We start from the raw sequence: 25,752 nt of genomic DNA on the forward strand, positions 1-25,752 counted from the left end.
CATAGCTCCAGTAGTGAGAGTGGGGTTATCCAAATTCCTGTCAAATACATAAACTGGTTCTACTCTAAATTGCTAGTGAAGACAGCATCACTTGTGTCATGTGTCAAGCCATGTTAAAGCACCAAGTCTGCAAAAACTATTTGCTCCCAGTATTTTATTGTACAGCACAAGTAATTGTCAGGTATGTATCATGCTTTCTAGAAAAATATTTCAGTTTTTCGTAAAGTCTTAAGTAGAAAGTAAAAATATCTTACTGTATTGATCCCCAGACCGTTAAGCATGTATATCACATCCTCTGTGGCTACATTTCCAGTAGCACCTTTTGCATAGGGACAACCACCCAGGCCTGCAACTGATGAATCCACTACAGCAACTCCCATCTGGAAGATAACAACACAAGAATGCAACATCAGCACAGAGTATTATTGACAATTATTCATATGCAACATCAGCACAGAGTATTACTGACAATTATTCATAAACAGCAGTCTATACATGTTAGTTACGATGGACAAAATACATATTTCTCCACAAATGGATGTGTTTCTTGGAGGAAATTCCTTATAACAGTATTAGTCGTGGTATCTTTATAAGGTAAGACTCTTCAAACACAGGATGTGGAACAGAGAATGTAATGGTCTGTTACATGTGATTTTGGCAGATAAGATGATTGCTGTTTTAGAGCCAGAGTTTTATGTCTTATTCTCTCTACATGTTTTTAAGTAGCCTGCAACTATTCCTGCAAAGACTTACATATAAACAAACACAATCAATGTTTTTATTTAAATGTGTAATTTTAAGCATATATATAACTCTTTGCAAGTTGTAAGTCTTAGTATTAGCAGCTGATTTATGTGTCATCCAAAAGATTTTGGGACGTCTACACTCTTAGAATGTGTTTGGTATTAATGACTATTCTTCTCTTCCCATTTTCTTTTCTTTCCTCTTTATTAGAGATCATGAAAACACCATGTAAATAATTTTTTTTTGTTCTTGTTTTAGAGGAAGACTACAAGGTATTTTCATCCAAACTGAACACCACAATGTAAGGAAGAATTAAATTTTGGCAGATGTGTTAAAGATTTCATGAGGTTAAATCACCTGGAAATAAATACTTAAAGAACTTTATCCTGGTGAGTCTGAGCCACTCTCATATTCACTAGTCTAAAAGAAAACACAACCCCCCAAAATAAATAGCAAATTTCACACCCTAGCACGGTCCTGAATTCAAAAGCCTAGTTGGGTATCATGGAAGTTCTCCATAGATATAGGTTCCAATCTTTGAATATTTTTAAGGGAGTACTTGGTGCCCAGTGTTAAGCTTTCTCATTTAAATGAAGACTTGATAAAACAGTCAATAGTCCTAAATTCGTAGTTCTCTGATTTTTATTTTCTTCATACTGCATCCAAGCTCCTTCTCCCTCCTGATCCTGTCTCAGCATATTAGTGATACCAAACAGTAAACCAGTTACCAACTCTGCTCAACAGATACTATTAAATTTCCTATGGGATAAAGCCTTCCCTGGGAGATTGGTCAGGGAGGGAAAGAAACTGAACCCATGATTTCCACTGATCTGTTTAGTAAGGTCTTGCACCTTCTTCTTTCTGTGATTAGATTTTAAAACAGAGCTAAAATTGGGAGGTATTTTTTTTCTCTTTTAACATGTTAGGTATGTGATCCAGGACACTGGGTCTCCCTTGTCAGACAAAAGCTCTTCAGCTTTCCACTTGAAGAAGATTAGATGCCTTTGGAAGCATTCAGGCTCTAGAGATAATCAGAGGGAGCCAGTGGTATTGGGCAGAGATGTCATGAGGTCTTCTAAGACACCAGCTTCTCTCCACCTTAAGCACACTTGAGGGTTCTCCCCCCTCCAAGGCTAATTAAGGCAGACATACACCAAAAGTTTAAAAGCAGAAGTCAAGTTGACTGCATCAGGGTACAACCACACTCAAATTCTGGACAGGAGTTCCTGTGTTGACATAACTTTTCAGTACTCTGACTTTGGGTCTGGAGACATTCAGAGGTTGAACCATGATTATTACTTACATTTGCAAGTCAGTAAGATCAGCTGAGAGGCCTGACTGCACAGCAAGCTGATTTCTGTTGCTCTCCTTCTGAGGGACCTACCTGTCCCCAAAGACTAAGCTGGGAGACTGAGCTTCTCCTTCACAGCTGTGCATACAACTAGCTGGCAAGGTAGGCAAAAGGCAACATCAAGGCATCTACCTAGATGTTGCAGTTGCTAAGTCCCCTTTCTGAATATACCCATCAGTGGGGTTTTTTAGTTCTGAAATAAACCTCCCTAATGTTTTGTTGCATTTTATTCTAGTTTTAATGGTGCTTTCTGTATTTTTATCATTGGCCTTACACGCTCTTTGAAGCTCCAATGTTTCTGGAGGGCAATAATAAAGAGTAATCCAACAAACCTTTGTCCCAGGTCCTATTCTCAGGCAGGGAACATTATCTTAAGATAGGTAGCTGCTCAAAGCCTGTAATAAAGTCCCCAAAGAAACTGAGGTGCCTAACTATGACAGGCAAGACATACTGTTTAATATTGCTCACACAACGAGACTCTCTAAGAAGGGATATTGTACTTTAAAGTACACTAATCTGTGAATTATGGAGTGAATCACCAAAGTACATGTTTCACATTTCAGTCACTTGTCACACACTTTGTTTGTGTAACCCACCAGTCAGAAAATGTGTTATACAACACATCTGTGTCCAATACACAGAGGACAGGTGTTTATGATAGTTTTCAACTGGAAATTCTGTCTCTTCTTGCACTAGCTGCTAAGATTCATACATTTACTCTGGAAGTCATTGCTTCAAGCTCCACAGTGGCAGCCCTGTCTACAGGGCTTGCAAGTGTCCCTGTAGAAACAAACCTAAGGCCTCTTAATGGAAAGACTTAAGCTACAGTGAAGGTCTGGTGAAGAGAAAAAGGAGATTCACATGTAGACATGCTGGTATGATACAATGATACAAGCATGCATCCCACTGCTGTGCCTGCTCTTTCAGGCTGATTTTAAGATTTTCTACAGAAATGGTTGTTTCAGGCATGAAAAGGTAGAAGAAAGCGTCCTTCATGGAGCTTCCCAACAGCTGTCAGGTTATGTCAAAACTGCTAGAGCATTCTTCTTGACGTACTTACTTTCAGTAACTTTAACATGAGGATTAAAGATACAGGAAGATAATATGCTGAGGTACATCACAGCTGTTCAACTTGTAAGGAAGATCAACAAACTTATAAACAGCTTGAATAGCATATAAGCAGCCACTTTCTAACCCCAGTGAATTATCTCATGAAACACTTGCCCTTGTGCAAAAATGGGATAAATGTCAACTAAATTGTATTGGTAACAATTAAAGTAGCATTTGAAAACAGCCAGAGAAGTCTGCCATTTCAATGCTGTGGGGTGTCACCTATATTACTGTCACTAGCCTGCTCCAGTACTTCAGAGCTCTCACTGTGAGAAAAACCAAGAAACAATACACTGCCAGCATTAAATGGGTGTGTCTTCTAAGGCATTGGATATATATACACATTCATTTCTTGATATGTTTGTACAAACACTTGTGATACCACCATAATTCTACATTTGCAGTGCAAGTCTTGTAACACTGGGGTACATGTTGCTTATTATTGTCTATAGAAAGTGTTTGTGAATACATAGAATGGTATGGGATACCACATCAACACAAAGGTAACATGAAATACATATTAAGCACATCCTAGCATTCTCAGACAGCCTCGTCTGAGTTAATTCAAACTTTTTTCACAACACTTCTGATGTCTACTGCAACATACTGCTATTCCAGCAGCAGGCTCAGCTGCATCTGTCTGCTCCAGTACGTTGCACAGGCAAATATGTGTCTTCTGATTCATGTGCAGAATCACTGCAGTTCATCTCCAGTGTGGCCCCATTCAAAAGTCCTTAAATAATCCATACTCCAAGCTCCATTCTAACAGTGCTAAGAACAGATGTTGGAAAACATCCTTCAGCAGCACTACTAACTAATTTGGAGGTTAATATTACAGCTCAGCCTGTCCAAGCAGAGTCTGAAATAGCACCTAATAAATAACTTCTCTGCAAGTTTGAGCAGCTATGAAGCTGTTTTGCTTTTGCAGCCATTAAAAGAATAAGGGGCTCTAAAAGAAAAGCTAAAAATTGACATAATGTGTAAAACAAGGCCTCTTCCTTTATCACATGTCCAATATTTGTCAGGCTTTTACAGGAGATCGTGATCTTAAAGCCTATCAGCAATTTGAGCTTGCAAAACATTCACTGTCAGTAAGAGATCTTTAAAAAGCCCAGATTCTTGTTGTCACTTCCTGACAGGCACTAAATTGTGCTGAGATTCATCAGAAGTTGCACTGCAGCTATTTCATGGGGTATGTCCTAGATGACCACTCACCAAGCTGCTTAGGATGTATGTGTGGGTGAACAATGGCTTGGCTTCCAGGAGAACTTAAGTGCTCCAATCTTTTTTGACACTTGCAGAGTTTTGATAATCACTAAATTCCTGACAGTGGTTCCTGAACACCTTCCAAACTTTAGCTTTGGCTAGCTTTAGCTTACTCTCTGGAGAAGGCAGAAGACTTTTTGCTCCTGTCCCATGCTAACTTTCTAACTCCCCAACAAGAGAGCAAGGAATTAAATTAATCACCTTTGTCAAACAGCCAGTTTTAACAGGAAACCATTATTGCCAGTGAATAATAAATGCTTAATGCTTCTCAGTTTGCTTTACTACCTCTCCATAATTTCTTGCTGGGACAGTCAGTCTCCTTCCTTACTGATCTTTAAACCTGGCTTCATCTGACAGAAGTTTAACTTTGACCATCTCTTAAAAATGGAAAGGTCAGCATCAGTAACTCCAGGGATGCATGAGGAATAAATCAGAAACTATAAACCAGGTCTCTCATAAATTAGGATTTTTTTTAAACAATGAGATTTTGAAACCATAATATCAAGGATCCCAGGTATGAATTAAACAGGAAAAGATTTGTTGTCCCACAGCATTATGAAGTTCCATACCTCAGTTCCTTAAAGATAGGTGCATATAGATATGACAGATAATCACTGTATTAGTTCAGCATTTGTTCAAGGAAGGGAGAAGGAAGGGAGGAAGAAGTAAAGGGAGGTCAAAGGTTGTCCACACAAAAGGCAGCACAAGACTAATACTGTTTAATCCTGCAGTTCTGTCAGTGCCTAGCTGGCACTTTTGGCATGGTGTGGTACTGCCGTATTACTATGTCTCTCTGGCACCAGTCTGCTACCCACCACTACCTGGTACACCACTAGGAAAAACCCCTTCTCCTGTAGAGACAGAGACCCTTCCATGAGTTGCATTATCAAGTTGTGTAACCAAGGTTACCCATCTATGTCAATAAAACAAATGTATGTAAATAAAAATTATTCTAGTATTTGAGCAATTAGAAGCATAATTTTCTACATGTAAGACAATAAAATGGAACAACATCTCTCTGTGGAAACCCCGGAAACTTACCTGCATTTCCTTCCTGCTTCTTTTTCTTTCTGCTCTTGCTAAAGATTAGTGAATCACAAAAGAAAACGCTACTTTTCAGAGCTAATTCATCACTACTGTCCACTGGGTGTCACTGTTACATTAAAATCTATAATTTCCCATCTTATTTAGTCAGAAAATTAATACATTTTAAAAAAAAAGCTTTTCTCCCAAAACATATTGAGATGCAAGCAATTTGTGGGCAGACGTGCTGCATAAAATAGGTTAATACAGCATTCCTTTAACTTATTGCATACATCTTTTCATATTGCTACTGACACATTTATTTATAAGCAAAGCTGGCAATGACATCTAGAGTTAAAGTTCCCTAACACTTTCCATCACAAGGCCCTACTTCCAGTTGTTTATTGCTTTGTCAGCCTTTAACTGCTGGAATTTATATTTTCCATGCCTCGTCTATGCCTCAGGCTGGACTGTTTTCGAAAGTCTGAGTGAAAAATGGGGCTGGCCACTTCCGAGAACAAGTTCTGGGGAAGAAAAATGCTTTGTTATGCTAATATTCAATAATTCTAACGAACTTCTTGGAGGTATTCTTGTAGCTCTGCACTCTCAAATTTGGCACTGGAGGAATACTGTTTTTAAGAGATCACACGGTCTGGACTTAGTTACAAGCTTAGGAAAGTTCCACCTCATTGTCAGGAACTAGTCAGTCTGGTAGCTAAAATGCCCGAGCGTCAAGAGAGCAGCAGCTGACCATGCTTTTTCCCTCAACCTCAACAAAGAACTGTGAAGTAACTTCTCTGAAACTGAGTTGGAAAATCTGTGTCTCTGGCTGACAATGCATCACGTGCACAAAAAAACCTCTCAGCAGCAGGCTCGAGCAGCTGAGATCTGTGTTGCAGATCCAGTTCTTCAGGGAAGGTTCATGGATGTTTAGGGGGAATTAATGCCATTAAACACGAGACTGGTTTTGAGATTTTGAAAAGTTTAGGAAGTCCTAATAAAAATCCTGTGCCATAACAAAATTAATATTGAGAAGCAGATGCTCACAAATCACTATCAGTATTGCCTGTGAAGGCTTATTTTGCTCTTTTTTTGAATATGTGCACTCCTATTTACAAGACACTAGGGTTTGCTAATTCGTGGTTGTACACATTTCGAACTGCTCCCTTGCTAGGGATCACAAAACCTGCAGGGGGAGCAGGAGACACATTTCAAGGTCTTGTCGAAACCCATGAGGATGCCATGACCATCAGAGCACTGAGTGACTTCCCAACCCCCTTTCTTCCCCCCTCTAAAGCAACCCAGGGCATTGCCAGATTTCCCGACTCAGCTGTTGCTGATCTGAAGTAGTTATTGTCCCAGATGCTCTTCAGCAGAAGTTGCTGCTCTCAAGTAAACTTCTGGTGGTTTAAGCGTTTGTCTGTTTGCTGTGTCTTGTGAAATAATCTGATTTAAAAATGCAGGTTATTAATTTTATAGATTTAAGTTAGGACACAGTGAGAAGACCAGTGAAACAGGTAGAACAGAGAAGATAATAACTGTGGGATCTGGAAGGAAAGGGGAACCAGAGAGGAAAGACAAAGAGCAGCTTTGGGGTGGGCAGGGAGAGATCCATCTAGTCCAGAGGAGCAACATCTGCAGCAGGTTGTTTGTGCCCTACATGCAACCAGGTGACAACCAGGTTTTTCTCATGTGCTGCATGCCAGTGTAAATGAATAAAAATAAACCTGAAAATAAATCGAGGGCTTTGAATGGACAAGGAGGACAAAAAGATAACTTGATGGTAAAGTTACTGAGGGTTGCTCTGGGAGAGGAAAATTTTTCTGGGATGGACAGAGCATGTTTGGAACTGCTCACAGTGAAGGTTCAGTGAAGAAAGAAAATCCACTCATTTTGCAAGGAATGGCTCACAGAGGATAAGCAGAGGAGAGACATACCCACTGAAATAAAACAGCTGAATTATCATAATAGCTCAATTATGGAACATCAACTGAGAATGCGTTGAATGAAGAATGGAATCACAGGTAAAAATCAATGGCTGCAGAGAGAGCACTTCACTGTGAGTTACAATACTGAAAAAAGACAGAGTGCTACTATGGAGAATCAGGGAAAGGCACTGATCTAGTCTTTGAAGTGCATGTGGCAAAAGTGCAACATGTGAATTCATCAGTGAAAATGGCAGTTCTGATGTGAGCATCACAGTATCTGAAAAGGCTAATTTTTCCTAAATTCAGGGAACACATAACCTAGTTCATCTATCTTAGATACCCCTTTTATTGGTGTCAATACCTTATAAAGACACTACAATTTTTTCTGATCTTGTTCTGTCCTGTTTAGCTTCTGCCAACTCCCAACCTTTCTAGTTACTGCAAGACCAATTTCTGTTGATTCACTCTGTGGCTTAAGCTGGGTGGCCAAAACTGTTCCTGCAGGTCTAACTTCCCTGACTTTGTTTAAAGAGAACACTTTCAGCATGATGCACCAAGTGGCAGAGGACACTAGCTTGTACCAGTGTAAGCAAACAAATAGGTGGGTGGCAGAAAACCCTATTTTTATAAAATAAATTTGCAGCAGTGATGGCATTTATAAGAAAGCCAGGAAACAGAGCAGAACTATTTTCATTCCATGGTAGTATTATGGTATGTCAGCATCAGGGTACCTAAAGGAACAAAATGGTAACAGCATTTAAAAATCTCATCTGACTCCAATTCAGCCAGAGCCCTCACACAGGAGCACCTGACTCCCCTAGAGCAAGGAACATCACCCACCCACAAAAACCACTTTGTTTTGATTTTCATTCCCTGTATTATCATCTCTGAAATCACACACACCTGACACTCAGCAAAAACAGGGACCTCCCACACATCCCCAGGACTTGTCTCCAGATGTGCTGTGGAATCCTACAGAAGTACCAACTCCCTGTCTGGGGCTGATCACTCATATAACATGCATTGGTCTTCACAGTCTGAAAACCACCACTCCTTGGCATGGAAGCTGGGGAGGCTCAATGGACCAACATGCATGAAGGGACCCCAACATGACATCAGGAATTCTAATAGGTTCCTCAGGTGTCTGAAAATGTATGATAAGGCCAGCCTGTTCTCTGCCTTCCTCTGTGCAGCTTTGTCCAAGGAATGCTAAGGCTAACAAAAGGTGAGACCCCAATTTAAGTGGCTGGACGCTAAGACTGATGTCTGTTAGTTCCAGTACAGGAATACTTTCTTCCACAACTAATTCAGCTTCACCCAGTGCTTTCCATCTCAACTGCATAACAAGCTTCCACATTTAGAGTCAAAAGACCTTTTCAGATATTAGTGACTTTTAGTATTGTTTCCATTCATACCCTGCCAACTAGACCTACACTTGCTTCTCCTGGATGCGATGACAGACAAAGTGAGGGAGCAGTTGGTAAATATCCTTCAGTCCAAGTCTCCCTTGTCTCTGCCACATACCAGCACGTCCACTGAAAGTTTTGGCTACTATCCCAAACATGATGGCACTAATGATGTATTAAATGATCTGTCGGACATTACAATTTAAGTAGATGACTACTCCTATTGCATGATTCCAAGGCTTTTCCTCTGATGACAGTCCCTATGCTTTAAAGGAAGCTGCTCAAGTTACTGTTGTAACTATCATAACATCTTCCCTCCCATTTCACCTATTTAATAGGAGTCAAGCTATGCTATAGTCAAACTTTTTTCTTCCTCCCCTCTCAATAACCAACCCAGAAAGATCAGCTGACTTAGAAATGCAGTAGATTCAGCAGTGGAGCTAAAAAAACCCACACATGCATCCAAACACAAATACATCCAGTAGTCAAGCAGAGGTGTTATCCTACTTGGTGCTTGGGTTTTTTCTTCACCTTCCTTCTAAGTAAATGTCCTAACTTTTGGGTAATGTGGGACACCCAGGCAGTGAACCACAAAACCACCAATGGCTTTTTTTCTCATTTCGGACCTAAACTGCACTGTGCTTCACAAACACATGACAACATCTAAATGGAAGATCCTGCTGAAGCTTAAGTTTTCAGCTACCTGAGAAACATCAGCATGGTGGTATGTTCTGTGCACATCCCTCAGAAGTCCAGCCCCTCTCTAACTTCATCTTTGTCCCTCCACTTTTCAATCAGACTTTGCTATACTTTTAACTTCTTTATGCAACAGTAAGATATAAAGCCCTAGGAGCACAGTTCCACTTCTTAGAAGAGTCTGGCATTTTATACAGACCCAGAACTCTTGAAACTCCTTAAGTGCACAGAAGAAGTGGATTGGATTAATTCATATTTTACTGAAATTATTATTCACTGAGAGATTGCTTGAGCAAGGGCATGGACTTCAAGACTGTATTATTATTAGTTCTAACCTGGAGTTCATCGATTTGATTCATCTTGCAGATCTCAATAACAATCAATGAAATAATCAGAATTCATTAGTAAGTGGGCAGAAAGGAGGCCCGATTGTATCAGAGAACAAAGGTCTGTTTTCCTGTTTTTAACTGTTGTTATGGTTTTCATCTTTTTTTTTTTTTTTTTTGGGGGGGGGTGGGGTGGGGGGTAAAGCTCTGTTAATTCCTGAGGCTACTTATTTTGAAAAAGAAGATACTTGGACGTTTTCTAAAGGAACTCACACATTTCCAACAGGGCACATGTATTATAATGATATAATTTGCTACTTAGAACTAGGAAATCACTTTAACTTTCACCAAGTGTAAAAAAGTGTTATCTTTACACATTGTTTTAGTTGTTCAGATTAATTTAAAATGTACTACAAGAATGTGCATAATTTTGAATTCTAGTTTAGTTTTTCCATAAAACATGGTATCTTTTGCATTTTATATTAATATGTGCTTCATACTTACAATATATAGTATATACTCCTAGCAGTTATTTTCTAATGTGCAAGAAACCTCTTCTCATTAATGGAGATATATCTCAACAGAAATGGAGAACTGTGCATCCTATCTCAAGCTGAATAGATGTTTATGTCGATCATTCAGTATCACTTCATATTAGATTTAAAGTCTAGGCCAAATTTGTACAGTTAACGCTGTTAAATAAAACCTGCACTTTTAAATCAGACATAACTACTATTTTGAATCTCTCTTAATTCTATTTCATAATCCTCTGAATGAATCAATACTTCATTCTATTTTAGTACATAGGACGTAAGGAAGTTCAGAGATTCTGCTCCCCAATATTCACTGACAAAACACACTCAGCATAAAGAAAAGTGGATGGCCAAGACGTATGGTAAACTACCCTTAGAAAAAAACTCCTGGCATTTATTACATCATCTGGATTACACAGGTGCATATCCATCTTCTCCCATATTTGGAAAATAAAAACTGCATTCCCATTCAAATGCTTTTAACTTATTTACAGCTAGATCTGGAGACTTAATATTTATCATCACAAAGTATAAAGCCAAATGTCCTTTTTCTTCAGGAGCAACAAAGATTAACAGATTAGAATGTTTTCCACATGTCCATTTTACTGTCAAGAGAATATTAAAGAAGTTTTCCAGCTTCCGCAGCTCAGCCAGATGTCATTGGATCCCACAGTGAAGCAAAATTGGCAGAGTAGCCTTCTCATGACCCCAGCATTGTTTTATCAAGGATCAGTTTAAAAGTATAAAAGGCCATTTCTTGCTGAGATCTGTGATGTTTTTCAGCCCTTTTCCCCTGCAATTACACAAAAGTGCTGACTTTGTTGAACTACTGATATGCAGTAGTATTTCTTATGACTCCTCTCACACTGTGCTGTAATTGCTGTTTGTGTTGGCACAAGAAAAGTGCCACGTCTTGTTTCCACTGTACATTTCCGGACTCTGGTTTCAGTAACATCAGTGTAGGATGTTGTACTGGGCATATGTTTTGTTGTGTAAACATTAACTGGTAATTTACCCTGTCAATCTACACAGTATGGCCTCTAATTACCAGAGGTTGAGGGGCTTCAGATGGACATTTTATAAAATATTTACAGTAGTTATACTGTTTATTTTTTTTCTTCACTGGTATCTGTGTTCTGAAAATCATTGGGGAAAAAAAAAAAAACATAAAACAAAACCCAACAACAAATGTATTCATTCTTGCACACGTCAGTCTCTAGAGGATCTAAAGACTAGGTTCCCAATTAGCTAAGCAAAAGTTATGGCAATATTTCAGTAGACATTAAGTATAATAATGTATTAGATATTTCTGTTTTCTTTTAATTTGATTATTCCCTTTTACATCTTTTGTAACAAAAAAATAGTATGTTATTTCTGTCAGTACTATTTTTCTTAAAATTCATTCTCTCTAAATAGCCCCTGAACTAGCAAACCACTATGCACATGCTTAATTTGATTCAAGACTCAGACAAATGTATTTAACAAATGGGACCACTTGCTGGAAAATGTAGCATTTACTGCAAAGATTCAGCACCAAGGAGCAACCTCCCTTTAAGAGCTCTGGAATACATATTTTAGTCATTCATCTGTGTAATTTCAAGGAAGTAGAATTTTCTATTTTGTTCTAAAATATAATGTCCTGAGTAGAATTCCAGAATGAGATTAAACAGTTAATAATTACAGTAATGTGACCAAAGAAGATGCAATCAAATACAGCACCTTTTTGGACACAATAGGCAGAATGAATCTATTTCAAATGAAGTTTTCACTATAATTTTCATCATGATGCAGGAAACTAAAAAAAAAGTGTGACAGTTTCTCAGCTTCTACTATTCCATTATAACTGGGTGAATTTTGTATTATTCATCACATTGCAATACCTTATCATGTTACAGTATCTTCAAAAGAATCTTCCCTTCCAGTACATTGAATAATTAAGTGGTAGCACTAAGGTAGGGAGACACAAAACAATGTCTTGCAAATTTTTTCCCTTCCTCTGAATAAAGTTCCTTTTTTAAAAAAGGCAGTTGCAAATTGCTCATCCAATGTAACTGCCAACAGTAAAGCCTGAACGTTTCTTTTGTTTAAAAAGGCATTCAACTTAGCATCTTATCTTTTGTTATAGATGCACATTATATTGCCTTGCTAAGTCTACTTTTATTCTGTTTTCTCAGTTTATTCTTTAGAGGAAAAGATACTACATCAAATTAAAAATTGTTACCCATTGTTGCAACTCTTAGAGCAAGCAAAATCTTACTGTTATGAACACAGATCAGAGAAAAATCTTTCTGTAATTGTTTACTTTGTGCATTTGAAAGGACTCTGTGTCAAGCAAATCACATCATTTGCCTCTGACAATCTGTCACCATATAGCACTTGCACTAAGGAACAAAGGAGAAAAAAATTAAATAAACAGGAAAACATGCAAGCTGGCAAAAATTATAGTGTATAAAACTCATTCATTTATCTTTAAAAATGATCACAAAGTTCTTATTTCTGAAAGCATGGCTGTTTCAATTTGTACTGTAATATTTCAAAAGAAAAAAAAGATAAATGACAAATGAATTAACTCAGGAGACTGGTTCAGTGCTGCTTCAGCACAGCACAGAAAGAAAAGATGATTGTCATACTTTAAGTACTGCATCAGCTTTGGTTTCTGTCTTAACTGAAGAGTCATCTTTGACTTATTCCACTTATGCAAATATTCACTTGTTCTCATATGGCTACAAAGACCCACCCAAAACACTCATTTAGAGTTCAGGAACTTCAGCCTGTCTGATCATAGTATCTCTGGATTTTCTCCAGTTTAATCTACTTTAGGACACACTCTGAGAGCTTGTTTAAAGCCACCTGATGTAACTCAGCAACAGGAAGCAACTCTCCCTCCTTCATTGTTTGCTGGATGATAACAAAATTGGTTCTGAGGATCCATAAATATGCAAGAACAGCCAGAGGTTTAGTTCCACCCCCTCAACACAGCTGTCTGTAGAGCTGCCCAAAAAGGAAGGAAGCATCATCCTGTAAACACTGCACTTCCCTACTGGAGACACTGGGATTTGTGATTTCCCAGGACTGTTCCTGCCATGGCAAACTCCTCTGACCTTTGCTTGGTTGAAAGTCAGCTTCTGTGCAATACCCTCTTTCTCAGGCAGAAACTAGAATAGACGTACTCACAAACAACCAAAGGTAATGAAAAGAAACAATCATTTCCAAGCTGGAAGCACTGTAGTGATTCTGTCCTTAATTTACACTTGCTGTTAAACTTTAAGAAAAACTACTTCAGGGTAAAAAGGGAGGGAGAGCCATTTCTATCAAGTAGAAAAATACACGTCTAAAAGCCATTTATCTTCTAGCTGATGTATACAGAGTCACAGCCTGATTAAAGTGCAATATGATTAGAGGGAGAATTTGTAAAACCAAGTCAAGCAACTCTTATAGAAATAATTTATTTTCAAAGTACCATTAAAATTGAATAATTAAGTCCTGAATAAAAACCTGTTTTTAAAGTTACTTAAAATAACGGTATCCTCACTAAAATTTTGAAATTTTTCTTTCACAATTGTTCTTAAAATTATGTTGAAAAATTGTGTGTTATTTCTGTCACTGCACCACATACCTTTTTAGTGTGCAGATGTAAACTCAAAACAAAGAGAAAAAAGGAATAAGACTGTACTACAATCAATCAAGGAGACTAGCTGAAATCACAAAGCTTGATACACAACTACTGGCATACTACTATGTTCTAGATGAGAAAGCATCTAAAACTATATATACTAGAACCATCATCATAAGTATATCTTAATCCCTGGAATGAATAGGCAGTCTAATGAACACGAACTTAGTATTAACCTAGAACATGTTTTAGATTACTATTTTTAAAATATAGACGTGTATTTAAATTAGAAAATTAATTTAAATTGGCATGTCAGTTACAAAGACTAGCCAACATTTTCCATATTCAGATCCTATGGTAAGCTGCTTAGAGCTTTGCCAATCTTTTATTAATCAAGCTGATATCCTGTGGGACGGCTATCTGCCCTGAACTACAGTGCTCTGCAAAACTTAGCTGAAACACTTCAGCTTTTCAGAACAACTTAAATGCACTTAAATGTGTCACAGTAGTAAACAGTGGTGAATTCCTCAAGTTGTCACACCCCCATGCCTTGAATCGAAGACATGTAATGTGAGGAGTCCCACCTTAGCTGTGGAGATGGATGCAGAGTACAGATGTTTAAGGAAGACCTGTAACAGCTCTGCAGTGAAATCCCCAGGGATGCCAGCAGCACACTCAAGAGCTGACCAGAACCTCTGAATTTCAGCTCTGGAGACATCCTCAAATAACCACTAGGAATTACAGCAAAAATCTCTCTTTTGTGCTATTAATAAACAGAAACTTGTGCTCTTTTGTGGCTATATATGACCTACAAACTAAACGGTATCAGGGCTGGAAGTCAGCTGTCCACGGTAACTCTTGCCACAGTCCCTGGCACAGCTTTGGCCTGGCCCAGGTAGTGCTCCACCAAACAATTTCTGACACAGTCTGGGAATTAGCACCTTTAAGGGGGTCATTCATAGTTGGTAGTCTGGAAGTGCTGACCTTGTTTTGGAGGGTTAGAATTTGATTTTTATGGATGCAGGCTTTTCATATCAGCCAGCCTTAGTGCCAGAGAGGCCAGGAGGTACTGAGACTAGCAACACTTTAAAGGAGTGATATGTCAAATGTAGGAGTGCAAAGTCTAGTCAGACACTCAGTCTCATATCCAAAGTTAATGTGACAGTTCATGAGATAGAAATTGATGAAGAAATGCATTCTGTGGGAGGGGTGCTGAGAAAGGAGAATGGGACAGACTTGCAAGGATGAAGCAGTTCTGAGATGAGCCAGTTGTATAGGATACTTATCTGTAGAAATCCCATTTCATTTGTTGTGAAAGCTGGAAGATGTGTGAAAGACAAGCAAGACACCATAAAACCAAAAGGCACAGGTAACAGCTGTGGAGAACTGACTTGTCTTTCTGTGAATGACAGTGCCTATGTGATGCTTCATGAGGGACAAAAAACAACCCTCAGGCCAATGAAAACTCTTCATTTTCTAGTAATCTTGATAATCTAGATTTTCAGGAACTGAATCAAAAAATGTTATGAAATAACAGTTACTGGTTCAATTTCTGATTACTACAGGCAATCTACCTACAGCCAGCCATGTAGTCCGATGTAAAACCCCCCCCAAAATACTAACATTTTTATGCATGCAAACCAGTCAAGGCACAATAGAAATATGTATAGGCAATTTGACACCAGTGTGCCCTCATCATATTTTTTACGCATGCTACAGATCAGTGACTTCAGTTTTCTAGTGCTATATTTTCACAACTCATGAAAGTACTAAATATTTATTTTAAATTGGGCTTAGCATTTTGAAAACTATTTTATACTAATTTGTTCTATAAACACCTGAAAACCTTTTCTGAAAAGCCCTCTTACATTTCCAGCATTTGGAAGTAATTTGTTTCTAGTCCAAAAAAATGAATGTCTGTCTCTAACAGAAAGAGCTGGATTACTGCCCAGTCCACTTCAGAACTGGATGATGCTGACTCTTGGCCATTTAAATAGTCAAACAAGACACAGTTGGGATGATAAAAGGAGGTCTGTAAAAAGACTATTGCGCTGGCTATGTGGACTTACAACTACCAAACAATGACTAGGAAAATAGTGAAAGAGAGGAAAAAATTTACTTAAGTGCCAGGGAAAATATTAGGATTAGGTGAATGGAGGAGCATGGTGTACATTCACATCATTCTCCCTTCTTGCCAGTGAGCTGCCAGCAGGATATTTACACTGCTTAAGCACTGACAGAAGCAAAGAATGGCAAAAAGGCATTATAAGGGAGAACAAAGAAGAGGGGAGGTAGACACTAACAGTCTGTATGGAGTATTATCCTCAACTGCACCTATAATCTGCTGGTTTCATATCTAAATTATATTCTATGCTATTTTGTGTGAGCCTTGCTTGCAAGCACAACTCTCATTAGCTGGTAAAAGGTGAAATAAAACAAAACTGTCTTCTCATATTCTATTAATACTAGTTCATTTCCCTTTTACAAACTCTGTTTTCACATATGACAGCTGAAGAATGATGCAGCAGAACAGAATCTGTTGAAGACCAAAGAATCATTTAAAGTAAATTCTCTGAATCTGTTTTTGATGGGAAGAAGTGCATTCACAAGAGGAGAAAGATGCACAGTAATGAAAGCAATACTAGAATGCCTTTTAGGTACTGGTTAAGCAAATCAGTATGGCCTTAATGCTTCTAGATTTAATGAATCAGAAAATTATCAGTGAAGCTGAAATTGGAATGTACCACCGACACGAAAGAATGAAACATGCAAATTAATGCCACTTGCAGGATGGGAAACTCAGAAATGAAAGCATTTATGATGTGATTAGGAAAGCCACAATAAAACAGCATTCAAAGAAAAAAGTAGAAGTATGCAAGGAGGATGCAAGGATGGAAAAAGAGAAAAGAGCATGGAATATTTCGGCCAAATTCTTCCTTTCTATAAATCCACAGCTTCAATGCAATTAGTACAGAAATTATCTTTGGCTTCAAGATAGAAAACATAAACCACTTCAGATTTTATTTCTCTAGGTGCTGCAGTGATCAGATTTTATTTCTCTAGTTGCTGCAGTGATTTCTCCATTCATATTCCATTTAGACCTAGGGTGATAGATCTATAATATATGAATGTGAGGAGATATTAAGCAAGATGCAAAGATTTGCATGAGAAACTCAAGGTTTAAAAATGTTTTAATAGACAGTCATGGTTTGATTGAAAGCCAAAGGGAAGTATCTACTGCTCCAAGTCAGCCCTAGTGAGGGATTTTCGAGACAAGAATAATCTATAACTGATGAAGGATCTCTTTGATCAGTACTCTGAAACAGACTTAAGACTCGAGGTTTGTTGGTTCAGTAACTAGGGCTGAAAGCTCCTGAAATTCAATCATCATATTAGAGGCAGCTAGAACAATGTAGATTATTTGTTAATAATTTACAATATACTGTTTCATTTAAAATAAAAATCAAAACCCACAAAACATACAGGCTACCTGTTGGTATATGCACATAAATACATCTTTGCCTCAGGAATTCTGACTGCTATTTCAGAATACAATAACAAATATATTCCCTTTCCTATCCTAAAAAGTTTAAAAAACAAAAATCTTGACAGAAAGTCTACTGTTTTAACTTTTTTTTTCCTAGCAATAGTGTAACAGTTGTAATAACAGCAATGAGGAACTTATTTGTGAACTATCAGGCTATCAAGTTTTTCTGAAGCACAGGAAGAAAAGTCAAAAACTTTCAGCTCCTCAGAAATTGCATACTATGCACATCCTGCAAAAAGCAGCAGAAAGCAATAAAAATAGGGTTGCTACTTCTTCCATATTAGTTTGAGAAAAGAGCAGGAGTGGTACTGCCTGTTTGTTCATTTGCTTGCTTTCTTATTTTGCTGAAATTACAGGCAACAATGTAAAACCAGTACCTATAAAAAGGCCAAAAAAAGAGAACAAATACTGGAAAACATATCTCAGACTTTCACTATGAATGCCTATGTTTTCATTTTCTTCCCATATGTAGATCTGATTTATTCATTTGTGCAGTATGTTTTTTCACTTACAAAAGTAACTAGCTGACTACTTATAGTAGCAATATTATTTGATAAAATGCAAGTGGTTTTCTACTTTCCTAAAGCACACACTCTCTTTTTAAGTTTTCTTCACAGAAATCTTGCTGTCTGCTACCTTTTCACAATTCACTTGCCATCTTCCCCCTAACTTCTCTTCTTTCAAATACAGTCTTATTCGCCTCTGTCTTGTTAGCTTTCAGTCTTAAACAATTCTACTCACTCTTTCCTAACATCACGTACTCCTTCAGCTCAAACATCTGATCTTTTTTAGCTAGCTTTACCTAAGTGCTCTATTGTTTCTATGAGGAAAAGGGAATAAGTGGAAACTGAAACAAAAAAGTAAACTGAAATTTTCTAAATTATTTTGTGTTATTGCTAATGGCTCTTTTAGTTTGCTGACAAATAATTCAACAGTATTGTTTACACTTTCAAACCCAGAGAATACCTGGTAAATGCCTAGGATAAATTAGTTCCCAAAGAAATCCAAAACTAGAAAGCTCTAGGAAGACACCTATTTAAAAGGGCAGGCATGTTGTAGTAAATAACCTCTTGCTTTACCTAAAATTATATGTATTCCTATATACACTTACTTTTGATCCCAAACTTTTTCTTTTGTATGTTGTAGAATACTACACAGCTTTACACTTACAAATTGTGTCAGCTATCCTGTTTATCACAATGGAAATCTAAAATTTGAAAAGTTTAATTTCTACAGGTTAGATAGAATAACTGCCCTGAACATGAGCATTATAGTATTGCAAATTATTCGTTTGAGCAGGAAAACCTGGCATCCACACACCAATACTTCCACAACCCTGCTGATCGGTGCTTTCCAGCTTGAGGAAATTCTGTTTCATAACTCCATTTGTTTCCTGCCATTTAGCCAACTTTCCACTTATTACATGCCTCCACGCCTTAATATTAACTTCCAGTGCAGAACACTGTAAATTGTTTTCAGAAAAATCAAAGCATATGATGGCCACTGTATATCCTTTGTCTTCTTTGGCAGTGACTGCCTCAAAGGATTCCAGCAAAATACTGAAGCACGACCAGCCCTTCCTGAATCCTAAACAGCTATTCTCAGTCAAGCTCTGTTTTCTAATGTTTCCCTGTCTGAACCTTGAAATTAGTTTTCGGAGATCTTTGCTAAGTCTTCTATAGTTTCCTAGCATATCTTTGTAAACAGAAGTAAACTTGTGAGTCTGCCGAAACCTTTCTTAAAATAGGAATGCAAAATAGGAATCCCAAAATATGGCATGCTTCATACGACAAGTCTTTCCTACCCTCATGTTGTGCTATATAAATTCTTCGGAGTGCCAGACTGTGCAGGGGAAAGGAAATGGAGTGTTACAGAACTCTGATAATTTGATTTGGCATGTATGTATTTTGATCACTTGCCCACTCGTATACCTTAGCTTTTTTAATCTCAAAATTACATTCTATACCAAACTTAAAATATATTAAATTTCTGAACTTCAATTTAAAAAAAGAAATTTTAAATCTAGACTTCATAAAAATAATTTGTACTTGTCTAATGCTCTTCCCCTGTAGATTTTTTTTTAGCATTTCACAAACTGAAAGATTTGAGCCTTATTCCTGTTTTACAAATAAAAATTTGAAGAAAAGTGATGTGCACAGCGATATGACAAATCAAGAAAAAAAAAGTCAAGATGTTATGGTTCCTGCCTCCTGTACCTCATTAATTTCATACAATACCTCCCTATTGGCCTAAAAAAACCCTGTCTGCAGTACCATGTTGAAACTATCATTACTATTTTTGTTCTGTTAAAAATTAGTTTAGATGTAAATACTTTCATTGCCTGGCAATGAGTACCCCAGCACAATGCTGATAATAAAACAAAATCCTAGTGGTACTTAACCTATTATTCAAGCAAGAACTTTGTCAGACCACTACATACAAGTTCATACCCTCAGTTACTTTATAACTCCCCCAAACCAGTATTTTTTAATTTGTGTAGCAACAGACAAATATGGCTAGACTGCCTTCCTCTGCTAGAAAGTTCATATTCACTGTTACATGAGAAATTCCTCACTCAAGTCTAGCACAATGAGTACATGCAAGGCTTCAGACTTTGTCATGGTTGCTTATCTTCTCTGTAATGGAAGTGTCGATTTAGCTCTGAACGATTGTGCTTTGCAGGGAATTAAAAAGAGTACTTCTTACAAATAAATAATTATAAGGTGTCTTTTTTTTTCCTTTCTTGATACTATCTTGAATGTTCAATTTTAGGTTGCTAGTGAGTTGGACAGGAGTTGAGAGACGTAGATCTATAAGCAAATTTATGATCCTACCAACGGTCATTAGGAAGAAGTCACTGAAGTAGCAATGATTACATAATGCACAGGAGTCAGTGGTAGATAAAGCTGGGAGACAGGACAGAAGATTTAAAATCTTTATTCAAGGCCTGTGCATACACTTTCTTCTCTGTTTTACAGGGAGAAAGTGAAGGAATTCAGATGTTGATTAAACCTAGACTGTAGTCAGGTAAAAAGTAGTCCTAAATTTTGATCCTCCAAATTGGTGACCATTTATATCAGCACATAAATAAATATGCATACCTGAATTAATGATGCTTTGATCAGTTAATCCTGGGTTTTTCATTCTCTTTTAAAATCTGTTTTGTTACCCAGCATGCTGTGGATTTTTTTGATTGCTATTTCATACTTAGAAGATCAACGATCCAAGATTTTTTAGTTTTACTGCTTAATTTCTACTTATATCATGTCCTTATAAGCTGTCTTCTAATACAGCATTTTGTAATAAAGCTGATCTAGTTTTACAATCTCTCTTAATTTGTGGCCCTGTTCAAGCAGCCATCCAAAAGATCACAGCTCAGCTATGCTTTTGCATTGAAATTATGAAAAAGGGGGAACTTCAACATAAATCCAGGAGAAACCTGCTGGTTTTAACTTTGTATCTCTCTGGAAATGAACTTCAAAGAAGAAATCATGACATAAAGCTCATGAAAATGAAACCAAAGGAAAATGTGCTTATGTGTTTTTACAACAGAGTTTTGTAAAATTGTACTTCAAAAAAATTATTCTGTTTATTCTTTTTAAATCGAAGAGATTAAACTGTAACTGTACACATGTTTGTATGCATAACTCAGTAAAAAGGTACAAATCACCAACAGAAACGCTAGAACAATTTATATGTGACTCGTATACACATGTATTTGCCGCCTTCCCATTCGGCCTCCCACCACTGCTATCCATACCTTTATGTCATTTTACCATTATTTTTTTTTATCGCTTCTCTACTTTATTCAGCTACTCTAACTTGCACGGCTTCTAGCTGTAGTAATTCATGGGGGTAAGGTAGCATGGGCCCTGCCTGCATCCTTGTAGACATCTACTAAAATAAACTGGACTAATCAAAATGAAAGAACTGATTGCAGGATACAAATGCTAAGTGGATTTTCTAGAACAGAAATATTCTTACAGGTTCTGTATTTATTTGGAGATTCATCATTATGGGTATATTCTTTTAGGTCAGTTAGTCACAGAAATACAGGTCTAAAACCAAGAGAATGGCAGCAAAAGTAGTCTGGCACCTAAAGGAGATGTTTAAGTTCTGTCAGACACAGACAGCAATTCCTCAGGCTGATTTCCGGGCTCTTTTTTTGACCCAACAGAGCTCCCAGTGCAGAACTGTCAGGGCTTTGTGTACAGCCAGACAACAGGAAATGCTTTCTGGATTTAACTGAGTATCAATATCTTGCCTCTCTGCAAGACAAAGCCTCCAGCTGAGCTCCAAGATCAAAGTGCATGAGACCTGCTAACTCTCACAGGTGCTGAATGTCCCAGCTCAGCACCCACTCCAACTACCTGCCATTCAGAGCCATCCTTAAAGCTCAAAATATTGGTTGCTAGTTCCTCCTCTGAAGACTCGACTGTCTTGAGCATCAGCAAGGGAAACCTGTTCATAAAGGAAGGCCAGCAAGGAGCCAAGAGTCACAGCTAGGCAGGCACAGCAGCAACCTCACCAAAAAAGAGCCAGGAAGGTGAGTCAGCAATTCAAGGTCAGGATCAGGTCTGGAAACAGTAACCAGGATCAGTCACAGATCAGCCAGGCCTGAAGCTAAACCAGTGGGTGAGGATGATGGTAAGAATCGCAGAGGTGCAAGACTGGGAGCAAGCACAATTGCAACGCTGCTGCAGAGTAGCTCAGGTGATGGCTAAACACAAGAGCTTCAGGTTTAAAGCCACCTCCAAGTAAGAGGGGGAGCCCCCACTGAGGCTCTGTAGCTGCAAGCAGCTTCTGGACAAGAGATCTTAGCAGGAAGCTAACCACCAGCTGAAAGGGGCCTTGAAAGCCTGTCGCTACAGGCAAGCTCTACAGCCACAAAGAGCAAATCCTGTATTTGAAAAAAAAAAAAGACAAGCTAGGTACTTACATCTAGGAGCTGGTTTTGTGTGGAAAATTCATTTCACCTAAGGCTTCACATGTAAGCTCACATGAATCATGGAGGAGGGAATTTTAAACACAGACTTTTTTCTGTTGCTTAACTTAGGCTCTATCATTTCAGGCTGCTGGCCACTGTGAACTCTACTCCTGTAACACAATGATCCTGGTGAATTAATAAACCATGACCTTCAGCATCTACGTTCAGATTCCTCCCCTAATTCCGGCACTTAAAACAGCCGTATCATCACTGAATGCCTTTGTGTAAACCTAGTCCTTACTACATAAGTAAACTGGTGCACAAAAATATGCAAGTTGGTTAGTCTCTCTAGCATGCAGCAAAGGGGCTAGAATCTATTTAGTTAAGTGATGAAAGGAAGAGGTCAGCAGCCAACCACTTCTGTTTGGATTTTTTTTTTTTTAATTTATTTAATCTTTAAAAAGTTTGTAATGAAAAACTGTATTCACAAATTTGGATTTTGCAATCCAAACCTTGGAAGTTTAATTAGAGGCTTGCTACATTCTGTTTCTGGTATTAAAGCGAGGATTTCACTTCAAAATTCCTGTTTTCTGGGTAAAGAAAGCACTAACAGAAAGTAATTTCATTTGGCAAATCATCAATCTCATTCATCTCATTGTGTCCATTAAAGTGGAAATTATTACACAAAGTGGTAAGAATCCTTGACCCCTCTAAGTCATTTTCATTTTTTTTCTCTAAGTTAGGATTTGATCCCAGTAGTGTAGGGATCAGTTTATATTAATGAATTACAAGAGCGATTTCAATTTGATAAAAGTTCTATGAGATTACCATTAGATTGTTTCATTTATTGAGGTATCACTGCTGGCCAAAACTCCTCTCTGCCTCTTAGCATATTCTTTCTTATGTCCAGGTATGTGCTATGAAAACAGACAAAGCTATTTCTGGCAACTACACAAGCTATGCAAGAAAAACAGTTCTGTATCACTTCCATTAAAAAACCTCCCCCTTCTTACCTGTTCTGCACACACTATGGGAGTCAATTGTCAAGGTAAGCCAAATCTCCTCAGATCAATGATCTACCTTATTGGGGCCTCTCCAGCATAGAAGTTTCCTGACCCGTCTTTTTACCCTTCCTTGTAGGTCTGCAACTATTTCCTATAAATGTTTTACTACTTCTTTTAGCTATATTTTGTGTTTGTCACATTAGCTAAGCCACATATGTAATTTTACTCAAAATACCACAACCTCTAACTAGATTGCCACACCACTTCCTATCTTCTGAATTTGTCTCTTTGATAAATTGTATACTCTGGTATTTTTAATATAAACCATTTAACCAAGAGCCAGTCATGTTTCTACTTTAAATGTTTTGCTCTGAAGCATCACTTCATGATCCTCACATTTTTACACAGAATCTCTTCATAAAAGAAAGCTAATTTCCTTTCTCTAGACAATGCTTTCTAACTATATAATTCACTTCAACAACTTGAAAATTTACTTACACTTTAAAAGTTGGCTAATCTCTCTCCCATCTTTCACTACCTATCCTTTTTCTAAAACAACACACATAAAACTGAATACTAAAATTACAAGGCTACTTCCCTGCTAATTTCTTATACAGATATGGCCTGTCAGTTCTAGATGACTTTGGATCAGTCCCAAACAAAAGAAAATACTCTGGGTAGTATAATCCTGCATGGAACAATGTGATCTGTATAAAAAATCACTTACTGAATCACCCGCACCTCTTTCCACTCCTAGGAGATCTCCCTTCGAAGCAATGCCTGAATTAGTGCAGAGTGATTTGTGGCTTTCCAGCTGTCATTCATTAATTTTTAGGCAATACAATATACAATACAATACTACTCAGCATGATGTTGTAGTCTGCAATGTCTTAGGAAAGTGTAATTTGTCTGCTGATGTTCTTTAAACTTCTTTTCAAACAATAACTCCAGCCCATTATTCCTATAACCCCTCAAACACATTTCACTCCTGATGAAATACCATGTCGGTTGCACAGACCCATAGAGGAGGAAGGGTAAAGAATTGAGTCTGTGGAGAGTCTGGTCTATGAAATGAACGGCTGAGTTGAAGACAGAGGGTTATTCCAGTACTTTGCCATTCATGTATCTTTGGCAGAGAGGAAAACACAGGCAAGCCTGACAGCGGGGACCAGAAGTGACCTGGGCACTCTGATCCACTGGCTTTGGCACTTTACCATCCAGCTGACCTGTAAAAGTTGTCCTGTGTTAGAAAAAGTATTGCTCAGCTATAATTCACCACTAGCTGCCTCATTTCTTTGACCAGAGACAGGAGAGGATGTTGGGACAGACCCATTTGAGGATCCAAGCACCTGGGGACCTACCTTTAGAGCAAGCCAAGAAGGTGCTTGCACAAAGCCAGTCAGAGAGACTGTGTAATGCCTGCTTCATCAAGGACTTTTGGCAAAATCTGTGACAAGTTCATCTCAGCCAAAAACATCACACCTTTAGACATGCACTGTAGCAGAAATGGAGCACACAGGGAAGTTTTCTGGTGGGTCTCAGGCACCTCTGGCTTCCCAGAAATCTGAGAAGGCTGCAAAGGGATATTTTTTTAGGTCTACTGCTCTCTTGAACTTACATGTTAATTAGCCTGAACTGCACATTAGTTACCTAAGAGCTTTTTTCCCCTTTAACTCTTGCACAGTTGATTTAAGAAATAAATAAAAAGATAGAAGAAGAAGGTAAACCTGAAACAAAAATCACTTACAACAAATACTGGGGTTAACAAAGCATAGCCATCATTCAGTGTTTAGTAGGCACCATGACAGCAATTATTTTAAGGAAGGATTTGCAAAATAATGCTTCAAGTATTTTTATGGCAAACTCCTCCCATGCTCAAGGGTTTTCATGCTTTTAGCTATTACATGTGCAACTGAAGCTGTGAAATTAACAATTTATTTATCCCATGGTACATACAAACACATTTGCAAAAGTAAAAGTGAGAGAGGTCAATAGTGAACACTGAGAGTAAACATTAGAACCCTTTTTACCAGATTTTGTCATTCCTTATTGTATCAAATACATGCAGAGATTCCCATATTGAAACATTATCCTGTTCCTTCTTGTTGCTTATATTAGTAATACTGTTAAGACACTGCCGTAATTTCTAAATAACATAATAGAGCTCTGCCAAAATAATGAGTCAGGACAAAGGAAAGTTGACCTTAAAAACGGCTGCCTGAATTGCAGGGAAGCAGAAGATGCCATTAAGTATAAAACAGAACAATAAAGGCCTATG

At 37.9% G+C, this 25,752-nt stretch overlaps 1 protein-coding gene across 4 annotated transcripts in view; it reads right to left on the reverse strand.

Moving 5' to 3' along the window:
* The window catches only part of HMGCLL1 (3-hydroxy-3-methylglutaryl-CoA lyase like 1), a 138,101-nt gene that overhangs the window by 59,274 nt on the left and 53,075 nt on the right, over window positions 1–25,752 (reverse strand). For all 4 annotated transcript variants that reach the window (XM_074895770.1, XM_074895773.1, XM_074895772.1 and 1 more), the window contains one exon: window positions 255–380. In XM_074895770.1, coding sequence (XP_074751871.1) covers window positions 255–380 — 126 coding nt within the window. The remainder of the gene's footprint in view (window positions 1–254; window positions 381–25,752) is intronic.

The sequence above is a fragment of the Athene noctua genome, chromosome 1 (assembly GCF_965140245.1).
Source record: "Athene noctua chromosome 1, bAthNoc1.hap1.1, whole genome shotgun sequence".
NCBI classification, from domain to species: domain Eukaryota; kingdom Metazoa; phylum Chordata; class Aves; order Strigiformes; family Strigidae; genus Athene; species Athene noctua.